At 36.0% G+C, this 27,253-nt stretch overlaps 2 protein-coding genes across 3 annotated transcripts; both read left to right on the top strand.

The window, feature by feature from the left end:
* The first annotated feature begins 10,908 nt into the window (after nt 1-10,908).
* Nucleotides 10,909-16,304, top strand: LOC107824253 (beta-glucuronosyltransferase GlcAT14C-like). Of its 2 annotated transcripts, XM_016651000.2 has the most exons (4): nt 10,912-11,624; nt 12,889-12,964; nt 13,086-13,201; nt 15,757-16,304. In XM_016651000.2, exons 1-4 carry the CDS (start codon nt 11,087-11,089, stop codon nt 16,269-16,271), a joined length of 1,245 nt encoding a protein of 414 aa, XP_016506486.1. In that variant the 5' UTR covers nt 10,912-11,086; the 3' UTR covers nt 16,272-16,304. The 2 variants fall into 2 exon arrangements, with proteins under 2 accessions (XP_075087432.1, XP_016506486.1); XM_075231331.1 differs by lacking the exons at nt 12,889-12,964; nt 13,086-13,201 and having other exon boundaries at nt 10,909-11,624.
* Nucleotides 16,305-20,733: 4,429 nt separating this feature from the next.
* On the top strand, nt 20,734-23,039 carry LOC107777899 (uncharacterized). The gene is made up of 3 exons (XM_016598065.2): nt 20,734-21,036; nt 21,228-21,511; nt 21,804-23,039. The coding sequence occupies exons 1-3, from the start codon at nt 20,986-20,988 to the stop codon at nt 22,633-22,635; spliced, it is 1,167 nt and encodes a 388-aa protein (XP_016453551.1). The 5' UTR covers nt 20,734-20,985; the 3' UTR covers nt 22,636-23,039.
* Nucleotides 23,040-27,253: the final 4,214 nt, after the last annotated feature.

Genomic DNA, 27,253 nt, shown 5'->3' with positions numbered 1-27,253 from the left:
CCGAATATAATCAACTCTAAGGCTCTGCTAGCACATGAACACTCTCTCAATAAGCACCCGACTGAATCGCTTTCCTTGTATATCACATCTACACGAAACATAATCTCTGAGTCTTCCCAAAGACTAAACATGAATCGATAAGGCCAATTATAGCACACATTCCTCAAATTCTTTGCCCAAATCACCAATGATGACCCTCTACCTTAGTCATAATATCCCACCAATATGCCGATAACCAGAAATCTCATAATTAGCCGACCATGCATTCCAACTGTAGGCGGTGGAACTCTCCCACTTAGCTTAAAGCTACCATTGCATAACTCTAAAACCCGCCAAGATTCTTTCTTCATCGTTGAACTGATCCTGCACAACCAACTCGCCAAATTCCTCGAAACCCTTCCATTTGACCTTTCATGAACACTCTGAATCACTAACCACATTCATATATTCAACCTCTTGACGAATAACCAATAGAATTCTTTCGTGACATCCTCATCAACACCACGCAACCGCTAACCTGGTCATAGGAGATAACCCACCCGTGGAAATTCCATGCCGACATCATCCAATGTCGCTGCACCAGGTACAATAACTATGAAATCAGTAACCCATCCTGAGCCCGTGCTCATTCACCAGCTATACATGTCCGTTCATTCCTCATGGACATCAACTAAAGGTGCGACAATACATTCCAATCCAAAGTCATATTGTATCCTTCTTCATATCAAGCAACTCCCTCCTGTCACACCCAATCTTCCTCAATATAGCAGCCAATATTCCAAATTAAGTTTGTAGACCTAGTCACAGTCCACCATGAATCCCAAATCACTCTAAACTTTCTCAAGGCGTATAGTCATCCTACCATAGAACCCATATGCTACCCTGCCCCAAAGGCGAATCGAAGAAAATCATAACACCGGCGAACTTAACACATTCAATCAAGAACGACGACACCACACCTCGGATGAAGATTCCATCATACTAGAAAATACCAAGTCTCATTAATCCATCAACCCAAATCTGGACATTCATAGGCCAATTATTTTTCCTACGGCGAAATAAGATATTGAATCTCGAAACCATGCACTAAGTAAACCTCCTTCCAAGTCATTCACTGCACCGACACATAGGCAAGCATCCTACCATCACATCAATACTGTGCGACAACAACCCCTGAGCATCATAGCAACCTGTGCATAGCCTCAAAGCTCTCAAAAGTACATCTACTGAGCTGAAATGACATAATATCCTTCCGCAAGGCGAAAACAATAGCCCAAACAACAACGCAAGGAGAAACATTATGCACCACATCTATAGTTCCATTAAAATTCATCAATTCCCGATTTGTAACCATCACTTCACGTCGCACAAGATTGAATGGGAAGGAAATGAAGGCATAAGCCTAAAATGAATTAAATTGCACAATGAGGAATCAAGAAGGGAAGTGCTCGTGATAGCCTTGTAGCCTCTCGAAGATAAGTACAGACGTCTCCCTACCGATCCGCAAGACTCTACTAGACTTGCTCATGACTCGTGAGACCTAAGTGAACCTAGTGCTCTGATACCATATTATTACGACCCAAAATCCATTAAAGGTAGGGGTGTTCAAAACCGAACCGAAACCGAAAACCGAACCGAAACCGAAGCTTAATGGATTATTGGTATCGGGTTAACGATTTAACGGACGGGAAACAGATTGAATTTTTTTTATTAACGGCTTATCGGTTTGGGGGCGAATTATATAATTTTCTTAACGGATAATCCGTTAACCCGTTAAGAATATATATATATATATATATATTAAATATCAAAAACCCTTCCACTTCTTCTAGTACTTTATCTCTAAGTTCTAATGCCTAATTCCTAAATAATCAGAACCCTAACGCCTAAACTTCAACCACCAGCAGAATTATGGTTCTCTTTATTCGACCATAATTCAACCAGCTTCAGTAGAAATTAAACCAGCACTCCAGCAGCCACCCGCAGTACTCTATCCCGTCGACTTCCAGGCTTCCAACACTCTATCTTAGTGCCCTAGTATAAAGAGCAAGCTCATATTTTTGCTTTTTAAAATTGTAAATATGGCTCCAACACATCCTTTGTGTTAATTATTAATATATTGTTACCTTTCTAAGAGAAATGAACAAGAAACAAAGGGAAGGACCCACGTTTATTGTAATGTTGCTTCATTTGTGATATGAATAAATTAATAAAAGCTTAGATGCCATTATATTTAATGAGCTAAACTACTGAAATTGTTCCTTTGCATCTAAACCCAGGCAATCACATAGTTATCTCAATAAAATTTGATATCCTTGTATGATCCATGTTATAGCTAGCAAGAGTTACAGTGACATATCCATTAGAACTACTTTTTCCTTAATTACATCATATCATAGTCTGCTTTGGGATGTAATGTAGACTACAATGTGTTCTGCTTTTTTCACTCTACACCACATGACACACTACATCATTCTTATGTAGGCGTTAACAGACATGTATGTCTGAACTCAATGTGAAATTTCCTATTCTGAATTTGTATGCTAGGCGATCAACAAACAATTAATGCACGCAATATAGATTGAATAAACCGCCCGATAACCGCCCGATAAGAGCTAAACCGATACCAATCCGCCCGATATCTTATCGGGTGGCTAGCGGATTAATACATTTAAAAGCCGATAACTGTTAAGCCAAACCGTTAAGAGTAATTAACTGCCCAATCCGCCCGATAAACAGCCGTAATTAAAGGCCGTAATGGCACCGGACACCGCAATCAGGCAAGCCAACACTAAATACTTAATTCAGGTCTCATTTTAATATTTTTGAAATCATAGTTTTTCCCTTCAATTAAATAGTAGAAGATGGAGTTCACAAAATACATAATAATATCTTTAAAAATTCCAATACAGTGCAATCCATAATCATCCCAAAACCCAGTGTCACAAGTGCATAAACATTAATTAGGAATGTAAAATAAAATACAAAAGTTGTACGGAATACAAATTGGACAGGAAAAATGTAAGTACTCTGAGGGTGACTCTGTTGGTTGTGGATCGTCGTATAGAATGCAGCTCACCTAGGTCCCCGCCATAATCGCGCCTCTACGCCCACAAGGCCGCCAAACATATGTGTACCTGCATAAAAATATGTAGCAAGTGTAGCATGAGTACGTAAATCAATACATACCGAGCAAGTATCCCGCCTAACCCGAATAAATAGTGACGAGGGGTCGACTTCGACACTTACTAGTGGTCCAATAATATCAGGTATAGTAAAGAAGTGAATGAATATGAGACATAGTAAATATATGAAACAAACAAGTATAAAATACATAGTACAATTTTTCTCTTCACAATTTACTCAAGCTCTCAACTAGCAAGTTCCCTCCGTAACCGGAGCATATATATAGATATAGTGGATTTCATCAAAGAGGTTGTCATAATCCAAATCAGGGAAAAACCCTAAGATACACTGGCTTCTTGCCAAACGTTACGCATGATTCCATGAGGATAATATATATAGGAAATGCCGAGGCGTACAGCCCGATCCAACATAAAAGTAAACTGTGCACTGCCGAGGGTCGAACGACGCGAACCATAGATGCAACTATTAACCTGCCGAGGCGAATGACCCGCTCCCATGAGAGTGTGGTACATAAACCCTGCCGAGGCGAACTGCCTGATCCCATAAGAGTGGTAGAAGGAAATACCCCGCTCAGAATCATACGTGCGACGTGGTCAAATATAAATTTAAGAAATCTCCCCGCTCGCGGATCATACTTGCGACGTGGTCAACTATAAATGTAACATTAAAATCATATCTCTTTCTTGATTCTGTTCAAAATAAGGGAAACTAAACTTGTATCTTTTTAAGGAAATTACCCCGCTCACGAAACATACATGCGACGCGGTTACACATAGATTTCTTAAGCTATTATAACATTAGTCAATCCTTTTCGAAATTACGAAGTTCAAACGAACCCTTTTAAATCTTACGTTCTTCAATTTCAACTCCTTTCAAAAATATTTAATAAGCAAACTCAATCTCGCTCCCTCTCAAGGCAGACAATAAACATAAATCAATGATAATATCAACAAGGCATGATGTGAGCCTAAAACTACCCGGACGTAGGCATAGCTAGTAGCTACGTACGGACTCTCGTCACCTCGTGCGTACGTAGCCCCCCCACAAATAGAAGCACACAATAATTTAGTTCACCTATGGGGTTAATTCCCTCTTACAAGGTTAGAAAGGAGACTTACCTCATCCCGAAGCCTACTTCCCAAATTCAAGAACGCGCCAAAACCTCCAAATTTGACGCTAAACGACTCGAAACTAGTCAAAAATTACATAAACTAGTCAATCTATGCTTAAAAGTTCATATTTCCACTATTAAGGTGATTACCCAACCCAAATCGCAAGATTCCTAAAATTCACCCCCTAGGTCCACGTGCTGGAATTCCGGAAATGTTTGAAGAAAGCTGTTTCCCATAACCTTAGGAACATGAATATATGATTCTACTAAATTCCATAACAAATCCCGTGGTTAAATCTCATTTTTATAAAAAATCCTAGGTTTTCACCTAAACCCATGATTTTTACTAATTTACATGTTATAATCTACCCATAAACTATGTATTTAACTCACATTATTTAGAAATTACTTACCTCAAAGTGCTAAGTGAAATCCCCTCTCTAAGAGCTCCAAGAATCGCCCAACAATGGAAGAAATGGGCTAAAATAGCATAAGTCCCGTTTTTAAAAAGTTTATGCACAGGTCTGCCTTCTTCGTGATCGCGGAAGAGGCCTCGCGATCGCGAAGGCAAACGGCCCAGGCCCAGGAAAATTTACCCATCGCGAACGCGACAGGAGCAACACGAACATGGTGGTTCACTTGGCCTACCCTACGCGAACGCGAGGGCTTCTTTGCGAACGCAAAGAACGAATAGCGGCCACCCAGCTCAGCCTCTTCTACGCGAACGCGAAGGATAGAGGGCCCAGACCTCCGCGAACGTGGTCCTGCGCACACGAACGCGAAGGGCAAAAGATCCCCAGCCCATAGTACCCCAAATCCTTTATCGCGAATGCGAGGGTCTGACCGCGTTCGCGAAGAATGAAACAAGAAGCAGAAATCTGGTGTGTTTCAACTCAACTCCGGGCAGTCCGAAACGCACTCGAGCCCCTAGGGACCCCGTCCTACTACTCCAACAAGTATATAAACATAATACGGACTTGCTCGAAATCTCAAAATGCGTAAAACAACAACAAAATCAAGAATCACAGCCCAAAACCAAATTGGATTAAACTTTGAACTTCAAGTTCTAAATTGCTCCGAACGCGTCGAATCATACTTAAACTACTCGGATTGACACCAAATTTTGCATGCAAGTGTTAAATGACATTACGAACCTACTCCAACTTCCGGAATCAAATTCCGACCTCGATATCAAAAAGTCCACTTCCGGTCAAACTTCTCAAAAACCTTCAAATTTCTAGTTTTAGCCAAATGACTCCAAAATGACCTACGGACTTCCGAATCCCTTTCCGGCCGCTCTCCCAATACCAGAATCACCATACGGAGCTATTCCCTAACTTGGAATCCCAAACGGACATTGATAATATTGAAATGCACTTCAATCCAAATTTATGAAATTCTTCCAAAGTGCCAACTTCCACAATAGGCGCCGAAACGCTCCCGGGTCATCCAAAATCCGATCTGGACATACGCCCAAGTCCGAATTCATCATACGAACATGTTAGAACTTTCAAATCCTGATTCCGAGATCGTTTACTCAAAAATCTAACCTTAGTCAATTCTTCCAACTTAAAGCTTCCAAAATGAGAATTTTCTTTTCAAATCAACTCTGAACTTTCAAAATTTTAATTCCGACCACGTGTACCAGTCATATTACCTGAAGTGATGTTGTTCATGGCCTCAAACTGCTGAACAATGTGCTAGAGCTCAATATAACCGATCGGGTCATTACATGGTGTGTCTTACAACTGAGAGCAAAGGAACCTATTTATAGTGCTTGGGATTTCTTTATTGATATCATGTTAGCAGCACAAGTCAAATACCACATTATGAAACCAAAGGAAGATCTGTCGAAAAAATCTTCCTTATTGTGAACTTGGTTGGCTTGACATTTCAAAGCCAAAGGAAGCTTTCTTCCTTTCACATGGGCATGGGATGGACCCATCAAATCCCCCCCTCCAGTCCCATCCACCTGAAGGAGGTATCTCTAGTTTTTTATATAGAGATCATGCCGACAAGTTCTTTGCATAGCTCAAACTTTTCTCTCGGTACTACCCTGGTCAACATATCCATAGGATTTTTCACTCGTGTAAATCTTCTTGACCTACAAAGATTCGTTCTCCACTTGCTCACGAATCCAATGATATCTTACGTTGATATGTTTTGTTCTTGCATGGTACATGAAGTTCTTGCTCAAGTCTATTGCACTTTGACTATCACAATAGACAACATACTCATTTTGATGCAATTCAATCTCTTGAAGAAATTTCTTGAGTCATACCATCTCCTTGCCAGCTTCTGTAGCAGCAATGTACTCCGCTTCAGTTGTTGAAAGTGCAAAGCACTTCTGCAATTTAAACTACCATGATATAGCTCCCCCTGAAAAAGTAAATAAAAATCCAGTAGTGAATTTTTTATTATCAGTATCACCGGTCATATTAGCATCTGTATAACCCTTCAAGACTGGATCTGTTCTCCCAAAATACAAGCATTCATCCGAGGTTCCTTTTAGATACCTGAGTATCCACTTTAGAGCTTCCCTATGTTCTTTCCCGGGATTATCAAGAAACCTGCTAAAAACACCGACAACATGAACAATATCAGGTCTGGTTCGTACCAATGCATATGTTAAGCTCCCGATGGCAGAGGAATATGGGACTTTAGCCATGCTTTCTTTCTCTTTCTTTGTTATAGGACACATTTTCTTTCTCAACTTCATATGACCAATAAGAGGCGTGTTAACTTGTTTAGCACTTATCATGTTAAAGCGTTTAAGCACACGTTCAATGTACTTCTTTTGTGATAGCAACAAAGTTTTATTTGTCCTATCTTGGACAATATCCATTCGTAGAACTTGTCGTGCTGGATCCAAATATTTTATGTCAAATGGCTCGGACAAATCTTCCTTCAACTTGGCAATCAACTTCTTATCTTATCCTACAATCACCATGTCACACATACAACAACAAGATGATAAAGTTATTGTTTGAGAATTTCTTATAGTATACACATGGATCTAGAAATTTTTTTTGTGTATATTTGACTTTTCATAAATGAGTCAAATTTTTTGTGCCGATGGCTTGGTGCTTGTTTTAGACCATAATGAGTCTTTTTCAAGTTAAACACCATGTGTTTCTTTGCCTTTACTTCAAAACCTTTTGGCTGCTCCATATAAATCTCTTCTTCCAAATCTCCATGTAGAAATACATTTTTCACATCCAACTGCTCCACTTTAAGATCTAGGCTAGCTACCAAACTCAAAATTGTTCGAATATAAGTCATTTTTACAATAAGTGAGAAAATTTCATCAAAATCAATACATTTCTTCTGTTCAAAACCTTTTACCATCAATCGAGCTTTGTATCTGACCGACTTGTCGTTTCAATCTTTCTTGAGCTTAATGACCCACTTGAACTTGAACGGTCTTTTGCCTTTTGGAAGTTCAACCAGTTCATACGTGCCATTCCTTTATAGAGAATTCATCTCTTCTTGCATGGCTTCCATCCACTGGATTGGCTCCAGATGAGACAACACCTCACTGAAATTCTCTGGCTCCCCCTCATAAATGACGAGGATATGCTCTGAAGAAGGATGCCTTGTGGACTATATCTTCTCTCTTTCATATCTTCTCAAAGGTTGTTGTCCTTTTTCTTCTTGTTGTTGCTCTTCTTCTTCCTCTTGTGGATTAGGGTGCTCCCCCTGCCCAACAACCTCTTCATCTGCACCTTCTGTATGCCATTCTTCACCTGTGGAAGGCTTACGTATAGGTACAGTAAGAGCGATAACAAGATTAGTGATTATACTATTATCATTTTTGGTCATTGTTGATTGATCACCATAAATCTCGACCACATTCCACCGGAGCATGAAATTTTCTAGAAGACTTGAAATACATGGTCTTTTGTTCTCAAGAGATAAACCCATAAGCTTCTTGAAGCATCATCAATATATGTGAGAAAATATTTGTTACCTCTCATTCATTCTACATCCATTGGACCACAAATATCAGAATATACTAAATCAAGTACATTCAATTTTCTTCCATGAGTTACTTGAAACGATATCCTATGTTGTTTTTCAAATAAACAATAAACATAGGGATTCACAGTTGTACCTTTCGCAAATGAGATAAGTGATTTCTTGGCTAGGATCTGCAATCCCTTCTCACCCATATGGCCTAATCTTCAGTGCCATAAATCTGCAGGCGTATCATCTATAATAGTATGTAATCCACCTACACATATCTCAGGGATTGTCTTGTACAACGTGTAAGGAGCAACTCCTTTAGCAATCACTAATGATCCTTTGGTGAGTCTCCACTTCCTATAAGCAAAGTGATTCACGTACCCCTCTCGATCTAGAGAGATCCCTGAAATCAAAATCATCCGCAGATCTGTTACGTGCCACACATCTTTTAGAACTAGTATGTATCCGATATTTGTCTTGATACAAATGTCAACAATCCCCACAATCTTTGAGTGACTAGCATTTTCCATCTTTACCATCCCAAAGTCTCCTACTTTGTACCTACAGAAAAATTCTCTTGCTAGTATGGCATGGTAAGATGTTGTTGTGTTAACCACTCATTCTGATTCTAAGATTGCTAAGTACATGCATTCCTTCTCCTCGTGCGCGAAGAGAACCACCGAATCATCGTTGTGCACTGCTGCAGTTGTGTTATCATCATTCTTCTGGTCACTACTCTCGCCTCGACCTTTCTTTGGGCAATCTCTTTTGAAGTGACTGGGTTGACCACAACTGCAGCAATTTCTACCTTTTGACCGGTTCCTTGACTTTCCACGAGCTTTGGATTTATCACGGCTACTCGATGCACTATAAAGGCTTCTTCCTCCATTTTCTATGATAAGAGTCTGCCCCTGATTTTTGACCTTCTTCCTCGTCTTATCATTGAGTATGATGGATGATGTGACCTCCTTTAACTCGATGGTATCTCTAACATGTAGGATGGTTGTTTCCAATTTATCATTGGAATATGGCAACAAGTTTAGAAGCAAGATAACATTATCTACATCAGTGACTGTTTCTCCGAGATCTGGCAGCAGCGTGACTAATCCATTAAACATATTTAAATCGGACAAGAAATATGTACCTTCACCCATATGAATGGCATACAATTGCTTTCTCAATAGTCACTTATTTTTAAGGATTTGGACTTGTATAGACTTTCTAGTCTTTTCCAAATACCACATGTATTATTTTCGTCCCCGACATTATTGAGTACTTCATCAGACAAGTGCAGTCTGATTGCACTAGCTACTTTCTTATCCATGTCTACCCAATCCCCGGCTTTCATGATGTCGAGTTTTGCCTCTTTACCATCTAGTGTGATGTCTAACCCTTGTCGGATGAATAGGTCATTCATCCTTCTTTACCATATGGAGAAACCATTATTACTGTTGAATCTTGTTACTTCATATGTTACTCCTGATATTTTTTGTCACTGTGTAAAATTAACCGTAAATAATATTTCTGTGAATAAGCAGAATCTCGCTCTGATACTAATTGGGAAAATAATCCCCATAGAAATAATATTTACAGTATACGACTGTAATAAATACGGATTACTAAAATACAGTAACTAACGGTAATAATAAGAAAAATAAGGACATCGAGATTTTTACGTGAAAACCCTTCTGAATAAGGGAAAAACCACGGCCCTAGAGGAGCAACTGATTTTACTATAGCTAGGATTTTATAATTTGTGGTTCGAATAAAATACTTCAAGACCACTACACACTCAAAAGAAATAACTCTCTTTTGATTTTCTAACCTTACTACAATTCTGCTCAAATTCTTTATATTTTTCCTCATAGAGTATTTTGCTTCTTACTCTGTGAATTGTTTTCTTTCCATACGTTTGGTGTGTCTTACAACTGAGAGCAAATACACCTATTTATAGTGCCTAGGATTGCTTCATTGATGTCATCAGTGATATCATGTTAATAGCATAAGTCAAATACCACATTGTGAAACAAAAGGAAGATCTATCGAAAAAATCTTCCTTACTGTGCACTTGGTTGACTCGACATTTCAAAGCCAAAGAAAGTCTTTTTTCCTTCACCTGGGCATGGGATGGACCCATCATTATTTACTTTTGAACCCTAAAGAAACTCCAACTTGAAGATAATTTTACATTATAATAAAAAATTAAGGGATAAATTTGAATACATATAGTTCATCTATTTTATGTTAGAATTCCATTAATTGTAAGGACAAATATGAAACGATTTGCTAATGGTAAGGGTATGCATTGAGCTCCCACATCAATTGAAAAGGTTATTATTGTTATACATGATCTTGAGCAATCTTCACCTTTGAGCTAGCTTTTACTTTTAGGATTTAGTTAGATCTAAAGTCTATTTCCTTATTATGGTATCAGAGCCAAACACATCCAATTCATGATTTACATATCATTTTTCTGATTTTTAAGGAATTTATTTGTTTTTCTACAAAACATGATTTCACAAATATATTTAACCAATTAAATATGAAAAAATTGGCAGAGATTATTTTCCCCCTACTAAACACATCCAAAAAGTAAGGCAATTTTATGCGGGATAAAATTAATCACAATCTACGAAAAACAAAAGAAAAAAAAAAGAAGAAGAAGAAGAAGTTAATTACTACATGAATAATTAGATATTGGCGACAGGTAACAAGTCACTCCCCGGCCAAATCCGACTCCAACCTCCAACTCTAACCCCACACCTACATTTTTCCCTTCAATTTCTTTGAAACTAAGCTTACACAGATCTTCCCCTCTAGTATCAGAAAATCCAGAAACCCAAACATAACTTTTTTTTACCAATGAAAAGAAGTCACATTGGATTCATCCACCATAAAAAATGGTCAACACCCATTATCGTAGTCACAATCTTGGCTCTAATACTGCTTTTTACACTAATTTTTTCCAACCCCAGTTCCTCAATTAGGCCTAAATCTTCAAACCCACATTCAAAATCAAATCTTTTTAGTGCAAAAGCTGAAATCTTGCCTGAGCTGCCTCGATTAGCTTATTTAATTTCGGGTACAAAAAACGACGTCGTTAGGATAAAACGGCTGCTTCAGGCAGTGTATCATCCTAGGAATTATTATTTGTTGCATCTTGATTTGGAGGCTTCAGACAGTGAGAGATTGGAGTTGGCTAAGTATGTTAAGTCAGAGGTTGTTATGAGGGAGTTTGGGAATGTTAAGGTTGTTGGTAAATCAGATCTTGTTACTTATAAAGGGCCTACTATGTTAGCTTCCACATTACATGCAATTGCTATTCTCTTGAAGCTGCCTAAGAATTGGGATTGGTTTATTAATCTTAGTGCATCTGATTATCCCCTTTTGACCCAAGATGGTTAGTACTTTGATTAACATTTCCTTTATTTATTTATACAATGATAATCAGTGGATGTGATTTGTTCGATGTGCGCCATTTTTATTTGGCTTGAATTGTCTATGCAGTTGAAATATTTTGAAATGTGTATACTTGTACTTAGTTGCACTTATTGTCATGAAGGAGTAATGGATGTAGTGATACTCTGAACCAGACTTAAAATCTTTAATTTGCGCTGATGATAATGAATTTGATCCAAATGCTGCTCTTCAGCAGCGTTTGCTCACAAAATTTTAAATTGATTGGCTCACCCTAATTTGTTGTTTCAATTTGATAGGAAGTGTAGTCTTTATATGGTGAATGTTGGAATAAGGAGAAGTTGTGTGGCTGGAAATAGCTTGCTTACATTTTAATAAGTTCATACTCTATTCTAAGCTAGAAGGGGAGCCTTGAAGCAACGATAAAGTTGTCTTCGTGTGACATATAAGTCACGGGTTCGAGCCGTGGAAGCAACCACTAATGCTTACACTAGGTTAGGCTGTCTACATCACACCCCTTGGGTGCGGCCCTTCCCTGGACCCTGCATGAATGTGGAATACATTGTGCACCGGGCTGTCCTTTATACTCTATTCTAAGCTAGAAGTAGTATTATCATTTTTTCTAATTGTTTTTTTTCTTTCCCTTTTTGTTTGGTACATGGGGAAGGAGCAATTTTATTAAGTTAATTACTTGAATATTTGCACCTTGTAATTGAGGTCTTGAAAAATCTATATCACAAGTTTATATAGTCTTTTCAGTTGATTATTCCTAATAAGTTACAGTTATGACTTATGAGAATCTCATTATCACCACCTTTTGAAGGATATGTAGTTTATACGTTAAAACAATTGATTATAGCTTCTGCTAAAGCTGTGTAAATTCGAGGTCTGGTCTTAAGTATGGTGTATGTAAGGAATGTCATACTGTCGATTAAGAGTAATTAGTTCTCTGTAAACAGCAGAATAGGTTGTCTTATCAAATAGATACAAAAGTATTACATCTTGTTTCTACTTGTATGCTGCATTTTTGAGTCTGTCTCATTTTCACCGTAATTGATTCTGTTCTATTTCGCCTTAATTATTTGGTGAAGAAACCTGAAAGCCACTAACTTTCAATCAGTTTTTTCGTCTGGTCATTTCCTTTTCTTTTTCTAATGTGGTTAAACTCTTAGCTATTCCCAGCTTCCAGTTATCAACATTTGTTACAATCATCTTTATTCATCTAATCACTTTTCTGTTTGTTCCAGATATACTACACATTTTCTCATACTTGCCTAGGGATCTGAATTTTCTTGAGCACTCAAGTAATATTGGTTATAAAGAGTGAGCATACTATCACTTCACTTGTTTCTACAGCGTCTTCTTTCTGATGTCTGATGGCAAACAGATCTTATCTGTGATGATTGCTGTTAAGTAACTTTGAGTTACTTATTCTATTTTCTAGGTTTTCAAGGGCGAGGCCTATTATCATAGATCCTGGTTTATATCATATGAAGAAATCTGGTGTATTCTGGGCTAAGGAGAAAAGATCAATGCCTGCTTCTTTCAAGGTGTTCATGGGTACTGCTCGAGATTTGCTTCCTTTTCCGGATTCACCTATATATATTCGTGTATATTTGTGTTCTACATTTAGTGATTCATTTGCCTTTTTTACTTCACTGATAGGGCGTAGGTTGATTTTTGAGGAGGGAACTCGGAACAAAGTAAAGATTAGTACTCAGTTTTCTCATAAGGTAGATAGCACAGTTACATGATAAAAGTATGTTAGGCCAAATACATAGGCGGCTCCTTAAACTAGTCCCAATTTTTCGTTTAGACATCTAAACTAAGCATGTGACCTATTGGACACTCGAACTATACTCAAAGTGTACCAATTAGACACGAAATGCTGACTGGCAAGTGCGTGCTTCTTACTCAAAATTAAGTGTGTGGAATGGTGTTATGCTAAGCTACAACAAAGTGTTTGCCGGATAATATAAAACTTCACTGGAAAAGTAATTATCCGATCATTTTTGTTCTATTTACTCTTCTTTTTCCAAATTCATTTCTTCTGCAATTTCTTCAGCCACATATTCAAACCAATTCTTCTCCCGTTCTTTCTTCTTCTTGAAGAAAGCTCATTCCAGTTACTTTCCTGTCACTCCACAACGGTATTTCTGCCATTTTATTCTAGCAACCATCTAGAATATATGGCCAATACAAGAGCAGTGCATCAATGTTTAACTGGCAAGGAAATATACATTACATAATAATTCAAATTTTTAACAGCAGCATCCAATCTCAAAACTCTCAAATGCTGCATGCTGCATGCTCTTCAAAATTTTCCCAGAACTCCAAATAGTCGCCGAGAAGTGCAAATGTAATATAGCCGATGGAAGAAAGATGTTTCTGTTGAGCACCATTTTTCATTTATCTGGCACAGTAAGGATTTTACCTGCCATTCTTTAAAGCCATTTTCAGCCAATTTGTGTTTCCAAGCAAAGTGGGTCTATGATATCCACTTTGTTTTTCCACGCCAAGTGGGTCTATGGTATGTTATTACTCTACGTTTCCAAACAAGGTGGGTATTTTTACCAAGAAAATTTTCAACGGTGTCCTATTCATGTTTAGTTTTTTCCCACTTTCTTTCCGTTTTACACTTACATTTTGCAGCTAATGAAGTAAAAAATGTGCTCCATCGTTTTTGGACTTCTTTCTGTAAGTCTGGCCAGTTTTTATTTTTGAAGAAGGAGATGAAGAGTTCTTTTTTCCTCAAGTGTTTTTGCTTTTCTCTTTGCTGATGTGTTTCTTTTTATTGGTTCTTCTGCCACGTCACCCGCAGTTAAATTTCACGCGCTTGAAAATTTTAACTGATTGTGCCTCAAGTGTCTAATTGGTACACTTTGGGTATAGTTGAAATGTCCAACAGGTCATATGCTTAGTTTAGGTGTCTGGATGAAAAATCAGGGCAAGTTTAAAGGGCTGTCTATGTATTTGTTATAAGTTTCTATTGAATGATTGTAAGGGTAGCTTCATCTAAGTAGGGAGTTAAGTGGGAAATGTATCGGGGATGTTGGCGCTCTTCTGGTGCTTATCTATGTTTTCCGAGCTTTAACAGTGCTCTAAGAACAACCCATAAGAAAACAGAGGTCTAAGAGTATTCTGCAGGCAGAGTAACATGTTTCCTACCGGTATTAAACGTTAAAGTATAGCAGATGGTATACTGCTATCTTTTTTTTTTTGGGATTGGCCTAGGGGAGGAGATGGAAGGACTAGATCGTTCCATTTTCTTATTTGGAAATTTGCTTATAATTAGCCTTCATCTTCCTTTTCGATTCCTTAACTTGTTACCATCATATGCAAAACACATAGACATAGGGGCACAGGAGTAGATTGCTTTCAAGATGATATTTGAACTTTTTCTCTTAACTGCTATCTATAATAAAACTAGGAGTGAGTTTCATGGATTATGAGTCTTCTTTCCACTTGATTGTATCGAAATGATATGCTTTATGCCTTCCTAATTCTGAGCAAAACAGTGGCACCAAGAAGTTGTGTAAGATAGATAATTTATGCCATTCATCGGCTGATTAATTGGCACTTGCTTATTCTTTCCCACAAAATATATTAAGGAGCATATCCCCATGTAGAATTTGTCCTTTTAATCATCATTTTTTCTGAAGTCATATAGCCCATGATCGCTGCATTAAGAAAAAAAAGGGCAGCCCGGTGCACTAAACTCCCGCTATGTGCGGGTCCAGGGAAGGATCGGACCACAATGGTCTATCGTACGCAGTCTTAGAAACTGTTTCCACGGCTCGAACCCGTGACCTCCTGGTCACCAGGGCAGCAACTTTACTAGTTACGCCAAGGCTTTCCTTCCCATGATCGCTACATTACTTTATCAAAAAAAAAAAAGGGTGTCATGTAGCCCATGATCTTCAATAAATGCTTAACATTTAGCTCTCTTTTTATTAAGACGTTTTTGTTTCCCTAATAGATTCATTTTACTGTTTTGAATTCATTTTTGCCTTCCCATGGTAGTAAGGTGTAAGGTTTGCGTACTCACTACCCTCTCCCCAGACCCTCCTTGTGGGAACTCATAGGGTTTGCTGTTGTTGTGAATTCATCTCCAGGTTCTGAATGGGTGATGCTCTCAAGGTCATTCCTTGAGTTTTGTATTTGGGGCTGGGACAATCTCCCGCGCACTCTTCTGATGTACTATACAAATTTCTTGTATTCTCTTGAGGGCTACTTCCACACAATTGTCTGCAATCACAAAGACTACCAGAACACGACAGTGAACCACGACTTGCATTACATCAAATGGGACAATCCCCCAAAGCAGTATCCTATAAATTTAACGCTCGAGCACTTTGAGGACATGGTCCAGAGTGGTGTCCCATTTGCTCGTACTTTTGCTACAGATGATCCGGTTCTTGATAAAATTGACAAGGACATCTTGAGAAGATCTCATGGCCGGTTTTCACCCGGGGCTTGGTGTATGGGAAGTTCTGCTCTAGGTAAAGATCCTTGTATAGTTAATGGAAGTCCAGATGCTGTCAAACCATCAGCAGGCTCAAGAAGCCTAGAGAAACTTGTACTAAAGCTCCTTGATATTGAAAATTTCAGGTCAAGACAATGTAAATAAGTGATCTTTTTCCTCGTGAAAATCTTTCTTTTCATTTTGTGTGAGGCATTCATTTCTGTAGCATGGGCAAGTGTATAGATAGCCATTCTTAGGGATGCTATTTAGAGATTAGCTAACACTTATTTTAACTTTAGAACAATTCATGACACTTTTGTCCCGAAAAATTGAATGGAAAAACTAAAATTCAGGGCACACTGACTAATTCTTAAATATCAGCTCTTTAGAGTGACTACCTGGTGTCATTTCTACGATTTTATATCAACCAACGAGTGGTTCAATTATGCCTCAATCCCTTGTTAGTTGGGATTGGCTATATGAAATTCTGTACCCATTCTACTCTACCCAGGTTCACATACACCATTACAATAAAATAAATTTTGATATAGTGTTAGGCATATAACATAGTTTAACTTAGTTTAACTTAGTGTTAGGATTTCGTGTGCAGTGAAAAAGAGAGAGAGAAGGGACTAGTTTGGTTGAATTGTTTAATCTTTCATTTTATGCTTAAATTAGTACACTGTTTTTAAAAGTTTAGTCTATGTTTGATTATCATATAAGGAAAAAAAAAGATCTTTGGACTAGTATAAGTTCTCCTATATTTTGAATGAAAATGATCAAATCTGATTCACTTATTCAGTAGTCATTAATCAATTTTAAGCTGAAGTAAAATAAAAACAAAATAGGTCCTTCAGGGAATTTGAATTTTGAAGTAATTCCCTTTCATCTTTACACTTTTCCGCTTAATCTAGAAGAGTGGAACAATAAATCCTGGCCGAGACAAAAATATTAGGTAATTTCTTCTTATTTGCCTAAGTTTTAGTGAATAGAGTTACCCAAAATATTAGGTAATTTTTTCTTACTTGCCTAAATTTTAGTGAATAGAGTTACCCCTATTTGTGCTGGCGGGTGGGATGTATTCGTGATAATTTTGAGAGAGAGGCAAATGTTGATTTTAAAATGCTACACTTAAAGGCAAACACTCGTATTATCTCCCTTACCAGAATTCTTAGACACTTTAAAAGATCAAACATCCATCAAAAAGACCTTTTACCTTTTAATCACTATTATTACCCTTAAGTTGCCACAAATCAAATTGCAGATTTATAAATTAATTTGTGTAGTAACCATATATTACAACTTCCTGCAAGATAATTGAGGTGAACGACAAGCTACTCGGATACGGGATAACCGTCATCTGAAAAAAATATATATATATCTTCTTGCAAGCAAGAGTCAGTAGAGAAAAATCTACATTTGCTAATTATCTGAATTACAAGGAAATTAAATAGTTTTAAACGTAAAATCATGGAGCTTTTACATAAACAACTTTAACATTTATATACCTTTTGAATAAGCTGCTTTTAACATTTATACACCCCACCAAACTTATGGCTGAATATTTGGGGACATATGAATATCTTTTCTAACATCATTTTTATGATTTAACATTTAATTTGTTTCTCTATGCCATAAGGATTTGTACGTGACTACTATCATACGATATGATTCATCAAATTAAGCAAGTGATTATAGATTGTTATCTCCCATCTTTGTTTGGTTACTAGGAAAGGAAAAAGTATTACATCTCTCTAATTTTTTATTTTTTATTTTTAATTTCAAAAGAATTTTCACTTGTTATTGATACGGCTATTAGCTCTCTTCTTTCATTATATATTTTCCTATCTGCTTCGGTTCAATGCTGCAACTTATATTTATATAGCAAGTTTTGCGAAGAGAAAAAGCAGAACATTGATAGATATGCACAACTATTGAAGGGGTAAGTTGCAAAGACTGAGTTTGTAAACTTTAAGATTTTTAATACATTACATTTTGAATTTGTGATGAAATTAGTAAACATAACTTGATAAGAATTGTTCTTTGGACTTGACAAATATTTAATGGCATAGTCAAAGAGTATTTTCCAGAAGTCGACGAAGGAGATGCGACTGCACTTAGAACCTCTCTCTCATATTTATTTGCCAAGGCATGACATATTACTATATTTCAGGATTTGCTTTAATCAAAGCTATAGATTTGCGATGGTTCGCTTATTAACTTTATACACACACACACACACACACACACACACACATATATATATATATATATATATATATATATATATATATATATATATATATATATATAGCGCTAGCTTAATACGAACTCTACATTCTTAAATGGATCAAGAAATAAGTGAACCAAGATCAAGTCCAATTCCCTAATGTAGCACTGTTATGAATGTTGATGTACTTAATGCTATGTTTTGGAAAAAAATACTTGTCCTCTGGTTGATTAAAAATATCAATAATTTAATTTCTTCATAACGGCTTTAAGTTATATAGAGAAACATGGTAATTTAATTTTTTAAATAACTGACCATACTAAGTTAGTACTTTTCATCTTGTCAATTAACCTGACACTTGTCTCAATTAGTTTTTAAGTGACTTAAACATATGTCACAGCGTCAGCAAAACAAACTTTAACTCTTTGATAATTGTACTTTTTTTTTGGTTTAAATATAGTATGACTTAGAGATAGAGCCTATTCAAAAAAGAAAAAGAAAAAGATTTTTCTGTATCAACTATCAACTATACTCCCTCTTTTCACTTGTTCATAATGGGCTTTGCACTCCCTTTAAAAAATAATAATTGAAGTACATATTTTACAATAATAATAATAGTATTTCAAAAAAAATTAAAAATAATTTAAGAAATGAGTAGTAAATTATAAGGATAAAACAAAAAAATTACTTAATTTACTAAAATGGATAAACAAAAATAAAAATATATTTTTAATATATATATAGTGGACAAATAAAAGTAAACGAAGTAATAGTCCCGGTTGCCTCTTTAAAGTTTAACCGTGTGTAACATCACATAAAACGATATAAAAATAGTCGCTATGAGATATCAAGAAGGACAAAGAGAGTCAGTAAGATGCAAAAAAAAAAAAAAAAAAAAAAAAAGCTCGTTTTATTCTGTTTAAGTAAACTAAACTCTGCAGAACGAGTAAAGGACATTCAATAAATTTAAAAAACAAGAGCTAGTTCAAGGTTTCTTTTTCTTTTTCTTTTTCTTTTTTCTACCCCTTCTTAAAAGAACTTTCTGAAACTGTTGTGTCTTTACCACTCTGCTAAGTTGCTTAGCCCTAGAGATCTTTGAATTATTATATGTTACACTTAATTATCAGAATGTCGGATTCCTTTTACTTTAAATATCTGAGTTGGCCCTGCAGGTGGGGTTCTCTGTCTATTGCTGCTGCTTATATCATTTAACTGTTTTTCCCTTTAAATTTTTTTATATCCATTGGTAGGTAAAGCATAGCCTACAATTTTATATACTGCCATGCACAGTAGTTGCCCTAGGGACCTTTTCTTTAATTTAATTCTTTGGCTTTAGTTTTACTGTTATTTTCTCTTAACTTACTCTATGCTACTCTTATGTAATCCTTGTAAATAATACAAAAGATTATGGTAGGAGTGGTATGTATTTATTTTTAACCAAAAGTCTTGGGTTTGAATTTTAAAAATAAAGTATAGTCTTTGGTAGGGAGTGCTTGATCCTCCAAAGTAAGACTTTCCCGCGTCAATATCGAATTAGTCGGGCTCCAAAATAGATCTATACTAAACATCAAATAAAAAACAATTTTTTTTTAATTGTAAATGTAAGTTGTGGTTTAGAGATGTGAAAATATCCTGTGGTAAGTAAATGTAAAGGAAGGATTGCATATGGTATATACGCTCGCGCTCCTTGACCCCTTCTTAGTGGCAAGCTCAGTTTATTGAAGAAGGTTCAATTAAATTTCTTTATCGAAAAGTGACACTGTACAAATAGGACAATATATATATATATATATATATATATATATATATATATATATATATATATATATATATATATATATATATATATACACACACAGATACGCCAAGTATTGGAGTAAGCTTTTTATGATAGTTTGTGGTAATATTGTCTTTGATGTCCTTAATTTGCATCAGCGATTAGTCAATTGACTAATACAGTAAATTATATAGCACTAAAGTACCGTTAACTGACAAATTCAAGCAAAATAAATTGTACTATTAACACCATGAAGCTTGGCTTAATTTGCTTAATGCTCTTATATTAAAAATTAAAAAGTGTATCTTATTTAACAATAAAGTGTCGGGGCACATTTAACTCTCTCTCTATATATCTTGGTCCAAATTTCCCATAATCTATCACTGCTTTTCCATGCATGCAACATGACAGATATGACAGCCACCACATTTTGTATGCTATATAATATATGAGCAAGGAATTAAGGTGGGGGGTGGGGATACAACTCAAGAAGTTTAATTTAAGAAGAAGCTTAAAGGTTAAGAAAGTAAAGATATTAAGCCCTCTCGAACTACTAAAAAGTAAAAAAATACAAAAATGGGACTAGAGTAAGAACAAACCAGGACCCAAACTGTTATATATGTATATATATGCTACTACCATAAAGCCCTTCACTTTATTTGAGCTCCATTATTCTCATATTCTCTCTTTGCTTTATCTTTTCTTGCTTTGCTTTCTTTCTTTCTTTCTCTCTCCCTTTAGCAAGAAGAGTATAGCCTTCTCTCTCTCTCTTCACCTTCCAATTTGATGTGATTCTCCACTAACAATATCCCCCTTCCAAAAAACCCCATCTAACTTTACAAAAGAGAATTTTAAAGATCATTCAAGAAGCTATGGTGTTTTCCTCAATTCCAGCTTATCTTGATCCAGCCAACTGGCAACAGGTATGGTTTTTTCCCCTCTTCATTTTGATGCTTAATTCTAACCATGGCAGCTTCTTTGCCAAAAAAGCAAAAGAATTCATTAAAGATAATATTCTTCTCACCTTTTTTATTTTTAAAAAAATTCTTCCTTCTTTTTACATCTTTAAATTTCTTGCATACACTTGATATCTTAGTTTCTTCTTCTTTTTCAGCAAACTGGAGGTAATATTCCAAATCATTATCAGCTCACATCACCACTATCTCAGACTGCAACACCGCCGCCACTACCACCTCCACCACCACCTCAACCACATGGCGGCGGTGGTGCAGGTTCTATTAGGCCGGGCTCGATGGCTGATCGAGCCCGGTTAGCTAACGTACCTATGCCTGAGACAGCCCTAAAATGCCCTCGATGCGAATCATCAAACACCAAGTTTTGCTACTTCAACAACTACAGTCTTTCGCAGCCTAGACACTTTTGCAAGACTTGTAGAAGGTACTTTTATATAAATAAACTAGATTCATCTCAAGTACATAAATTTTCTTATATAATTCATGTATTACGAAATTAACCTGAGGATGCATGTATGAATTTATTCATGTGAATTAGAAAAAAGGGAGAAAATTTAATTAAATATGATATATGTACTAGACCAGCTAATTAATGTTACTCCAAGGTTTTCGTAAATGCCCAAGTATTGTAGCCATTTTATGTAAGTCAAGTTAAACAAGATTAATTTCTTTCACTTGTCTTCGAGAGAAAATTAAATGATTGATTTTTCCAACAGGTACTGGACTAGAGGCGGCGCTCTGAGGAATGTCCCCGTGGGTGGTGGTTGTCGGAGAAACAAAAGAAGCAGTAGCAAAAGCAGTAACAACAACAATAATAATGCGTCCAAGTCTCCAGCTTCTAGCACAAGTACTGATGGTCGTCAAGCTGCTAATAATAATTCTGGTTCTACAAGCACAATTTCTTCACACAGTAATAGTTTTTCTGGTCCAACATCATCAGCTAGTTTATTAGGTCTAATGTCCCCTCAAATTCCACCTCTACGTTTCATGTCACCTTTAGGCCAATTAACTGATCATCATCACTTCAGTACTCCTGGTAATAACATGAACTTGAATTTTTCTACGAGTGGTAACGTATTAGGCGGTACCAGTGAAGGTATGATGGTTAATAACAATAATTTGCTCGGTGCTGCTGGTGGTGGTGGAGTTGCTTCGCTTTTATCAAGTGTAAACGTTGAACACTGGCGGATGCAGCAGCAGCAGCAGCAGCAAATGGCACAACAATTTCCTAACTTTTTTGGCGGATTTGATCCGTCTAATTCGCCTTCTGGTATTAATAATTACCAGTTTCAAGGTGGTGTTAATGAGGCTGTACAATTTCTTGGTGGTAATGAGAGTACTACAAGTCAAATTAGGCCGAAAATCTCGACGTCAATGCTAAATCAGATGGCTTCAGTGAAGATGGAAGATAACAATCATAATCAAGATCAATCAGCTTTGTCAAGACAGTTGTTAGGAATTCAAGGGAATGAAAATTGGAATACTGCTAGTGCTTGGAGTGATCTTTCTGCTAGTTTTAGCTCTTCTTCTACTAGTAATGCCTTATAAAAAGTCAACAAAAATGTCCTTTTTTCTCTGAGCGGTCATTTAAGATCTGGATTGTTTCCTCTCGACGATTTCCCATCGTCTCACTAGTCGATATATTTTATCAGCAAAAGCTTCTAGTGAAGATCATCTAAAAACCCTAGATTTGGTAGTCTTTTTCCCCTTTCATTTTAAGTGTTTTCTTTAGATATATTTGTAGTTTTCTATGGTAATATGTTAGAAGATGTTAAGAGGTTGAGTGAACTTTTTAATTAGTTCTTTGTAGTAGCTTTTATGTAGACATGAAGGTCTAATTTTCAAAGTAATTGGCTCTAGGTGTTGGGCTGTAAAGGTGATCATATGGCTAACATTTCTAATGGTATATCATCTTCATGTTTGAAATTTTATGGAATTTGTGTATTGGGATTCGACTCTTTTGCCAATGTTTCTTCTACAATTCTCTTCATGGGTTTATTATTGCTTGGCGTATACCATTTATCCACAAAAAGAAAAATATCTTAGGACTACTTCACATTTTATTAAGACATTGATTATTACTTATCTCTAGCAAACGACTTTTAGCTAGTTATGATGGTCTGAAGCAATGTTGTTCTCGAGTATATATAAGATTAAGAAACTTGACTTAGTAATTGAATTTGAATTTTTAATATGGCTGTTAAGGTATATCAATTTGATAAAATTATGTATTCCACTTTAATCCATTTTATAATGGCAATATCAGTGTAAATTTACATGTTTTACCAGTCTTACGTGTACAAATAATGGACAATTACTTTAGTTATCTTTTAAATATCTGATAGTCGCTAAGTGTAAAGAGTTATGGGTACATACTTCCTATTTGAAGTTTAATAGCTTCCGTTTCATTCACTTTGCCTGTCAATTTGGAAGCTCAAGTTTTTCCAACATCGTCATCTAGCTAGAACAGTACTGTTGCTTAGTGTTTGGTGCAAACTTCAAAATGAGGATTTGAAAAGGAGATTGTATATTCTTCAATGTTCATATTATTCAGTTTATAGGACAGTATATATAGTACTACGCCAAGACGCGTTTGTGTGTAAGCTTTTGCCATGTTGATGCTTAATAATTATTCTGTTCATTGGTGTTAGTCACTTCATGTTATTCTGGGATTTCAATATATTATGCTTTTTAATTAATAGGTGTAAGATATGAGCTGAAATAGAAAAGGAAAAAAGAATATTAAGAAGCAACTTTCTAGAGATTCAGTTGCTTCCAGCTACACTACTAGAGATTTGATATGAGCATTAGAATTTTTTTGTAATTTTCAATTTTTTAAAATTGCTCCCAATCTCATCCACGTGCCTCATTTTTACAAAGAAAAATATTTGAGAGTACAGTAAGACCTCTTTATAACAGTATCTCTATATAATAGTTATTCACTATAAAAGCCGAGTTTTTCTCGGAACCGAATATTATATTATGTTATAATATATGTCCTCTATAACAGAATTTCACTATAGCAGTCAAAACATTTCGGAACAAATAAGGTTTTTATAGAGATATTTGATTGTATTTACTGAGTGTGTGGCAGCTAAAAAATAAAATATGGAGTATTCATTTGACATTAATTAGGTGTTCTTTATTAAGCAAATCAATGATTGGCTGGATTTTTAAAGAATCTTTCATCTTTTATTTTACGGATTGCAAGCTTATGAAATTGTAAAAAAAATATTTAAAGAGCTCGTCCTGAATTCTTGAGAATGAAGTCAAAACTCCAAGAATTACTACGTAATATTTGTGGCGGCAACAAAAGATAAAATTTACAACGACTACTCTTTAATGTGAAATATCTTACTCTAAGGTCAAAATAGAATAATATGAGGCTTAGTGTTTTAGCGACTGACAAAAAAAAGGTCAAAATAGAATAATATCAGGTTGTGTTTTAGCGACTGACAGAAAAGGGCAAAAACTACCAAAATTTGACAGAAAAGGGCAAAAACAGCTCAAAAACATACAAGAGAGGCTGCAAAATATTGGGGTCCAATTACATGCCACTGCACAAAAAGATAAAAATATGCAAAATACTACAACAGGTACCAATTACTGGCATAAAATTTGTAGTGAAAACGAACAAGAGCATATGTTGTTATATTATATTTTCTTGTTCTCAATTTTTACCTCAACCAAAATTAAATATCTACTTAGAAGATAATTTAAAGAAGTCTCGTGTTTTGTGCTGCCGATGTATAAGTCGATCATTTGCTATAATTCCGATAATGATATCTGAAAGATTAGCCTATGAATTATGATGTATTACTCCAATATACAATGAGAAGATTCTTGGGGCTTGAGTAATGATTCCATAATAATAATTCTCAGAATGGGTAAAAAAGCAACGATGAGAAGCTGAACACAGAGAGAGAGTCAAAGAGGGTAAGACAAACGGTACTGTTACAAAGTACAAACATAAAAATGGGGACAACCTTCTTAAAAGACTCGAAATATATGCCCACTCAATTCCACACACACAAAATCCTTCTGTTCCCAAACTTCAAGGTTCTGTTATTTATAGTATTTCTCTAGTTCGATTATATGTAACGCTGAAAAAACAATTACGAAAGAATAAAAAAATAATTGAAACATGTGGTTTAAAATTGTTCAAAAATTGTACTGTGTAATTAGATGATATTGTGAGACTAACTCCCCTGCAAATATTGGCAGTGGAAGTGAGTGCTCTTTAGGTGTTGCTAATTTGTAGCTTATTTGTTGTCAATGATAATTTTACAGTTGTTACCAAAAGGAAAAAATAGCTCAAAAATATTTATTTGATTATAAATTATCTCATTAAGATTAAAATTGAAAATTTATAACTTAAATTAGCTCTAAATAAGGAAGTATGATATTCTTTTTAAAATAGACTAAACAAAATCACTACTAAATTAGCGATGGACAAATTGTGTAGCTAAACAGGTAAATTGATCACTAATTCTATTTAAAGATGGATTTAGCGATAGATTATTAAAAAATTCGGATAGCCACGAGCGATTTAGCAACAGTTTAGGACCGAAGTTGATAGATAATTTCAGTTTTTTGGTGGTGAATATGCCATATAATTTCAGTTTAATTTCTTTTTGTTTACTGTATGGTGGTAGAAGACTTCTTGAGTTCTGTTCCCAATTTGCCACCAAGAATCACGCAAAAATTTAAAATAAAGCTAGATGAGTGAGATCATCAGAGAGTAGTCAAAGAAAACAAAAGAATACTGAAAGACTGGAACAACGTGACTACTAAGTGCATATTATACTCCATTTTTCTTGTTCTGATTTGTTGCACGACATTCTAGGAAGAATAGAACAGGACTAACTGTTCTTCTAGATTTTTACGTAGATCTTTCGTTCTTGATTTTGACGAACTGGTCTAACTTAGTTTGTTTCATGCTTCTGACAAAGAAAAATATGATGCAGAGACCGTATCTTATAACCTAATAAAGAAAAATTAGAAGTATGATCTATGCAGATTCATTTTTTACTTTTTTTGGCTAGCTTCTGTCATAATTTGTGTGAAATTATATAATAAGAGGTTTTGTAGAGGAAAAGACTAACATCCCATGTTTTATGCCAGTATTTGTAAGATAATTTTAGCATGTGACCCTATTGCTTTCCAGTCTTTTTTGGTTGTTTCGTTCACAAAGAATGTTTTTGGTTACTAAGTACCCTTTTGTTTTTGGGAATGTTCTCTCACTTTGATGCTTTTAGCCAGATTCTTCTTTCCTTTGACTGGTTTTGGGACATTATTGGGACCTTAAGGTGTGGGCGCACTTGTTAAGTTGAAATAATATAGCTCTTAGCTCCATTTAATTTTGTATTAAAAAAATTATATTTTTACTGTATGCGTCGTTAATATGTTATAATAGGTTGCTTGCCTATTCTTTGAGACTAGAGTAGATCTTCGGTTACTGAATATGACCGACTTTGAGGTCATCCTGGGCATGGACTGGTTATCCCCATATCATGCCATCCTTGATTGCCATGCCAAGACTGTTACCTTAGCGATGGAAGGGTTCGTCTGTCAGTACATCTAGTCGGGTTATCTCTTTTCTGAAGGCTCGACATATGGTCGAGAAGGGTTGTTTGGCTTATCTAGCCTATGTTCGGGATACCACCGCAGAGTTTCCGACGGTTGATTCAGTGCCAGTAGTACGGGAGTTCGCCGATGTGTTTCCTTCTCACCTTCCAGGCATGCCACCAGATCGTGATATTGATTTCTGTATTGACTTGGCTCTAGGCACTCAGCCTATATCCATCCCAGCGTATCGTATGGCTCCGAAAGAATTTAAGGAGTTGAAGGAACAACTTGAGGAGTTGCTAGCGAAGGGGTTCGTCAGGCCGAGTGTATCACCTTGGGCTACACCAGTATTATTTGTGAAGAAGAAGGATGTGACTATGCGGACGTGCATTGATTACCGCCAGTTGAACAAATTCACCATTAAGAACAAGTACTCGTTGTCGCGTTTGATGATTTGTTTGACCAGTTGCAAGGTGCTAGGGTGTTTTCTAAGATCGACTTGAGATCGGGATACCATCAGTTAAAGATTCAGGACTCAGATGTTCCGAAGATTGCCTTACGTACTAGATATGGCCATTATGAGTTTCTAGTGATGTCA

This window comes from Nicotiana tabacum, chromosome 2, assembly GCF_000715075.1.
Source record: "Nicotiana tabacum cultivar K326 chromosome 2, ASM71507v2, whole genome shotgun sequence".
NCBI lineage: Eukaryota > Viridiplantae > Streptophyta > Magnoliopsida > Solanales > Solanaceae > Nicotiana > Nicotiana tabacum.
The sequence above is the reverse complement of the archived record's forward strand: the minus strand, read 5'-3'. Positions and strand labels throughout refer to the sequence as shown.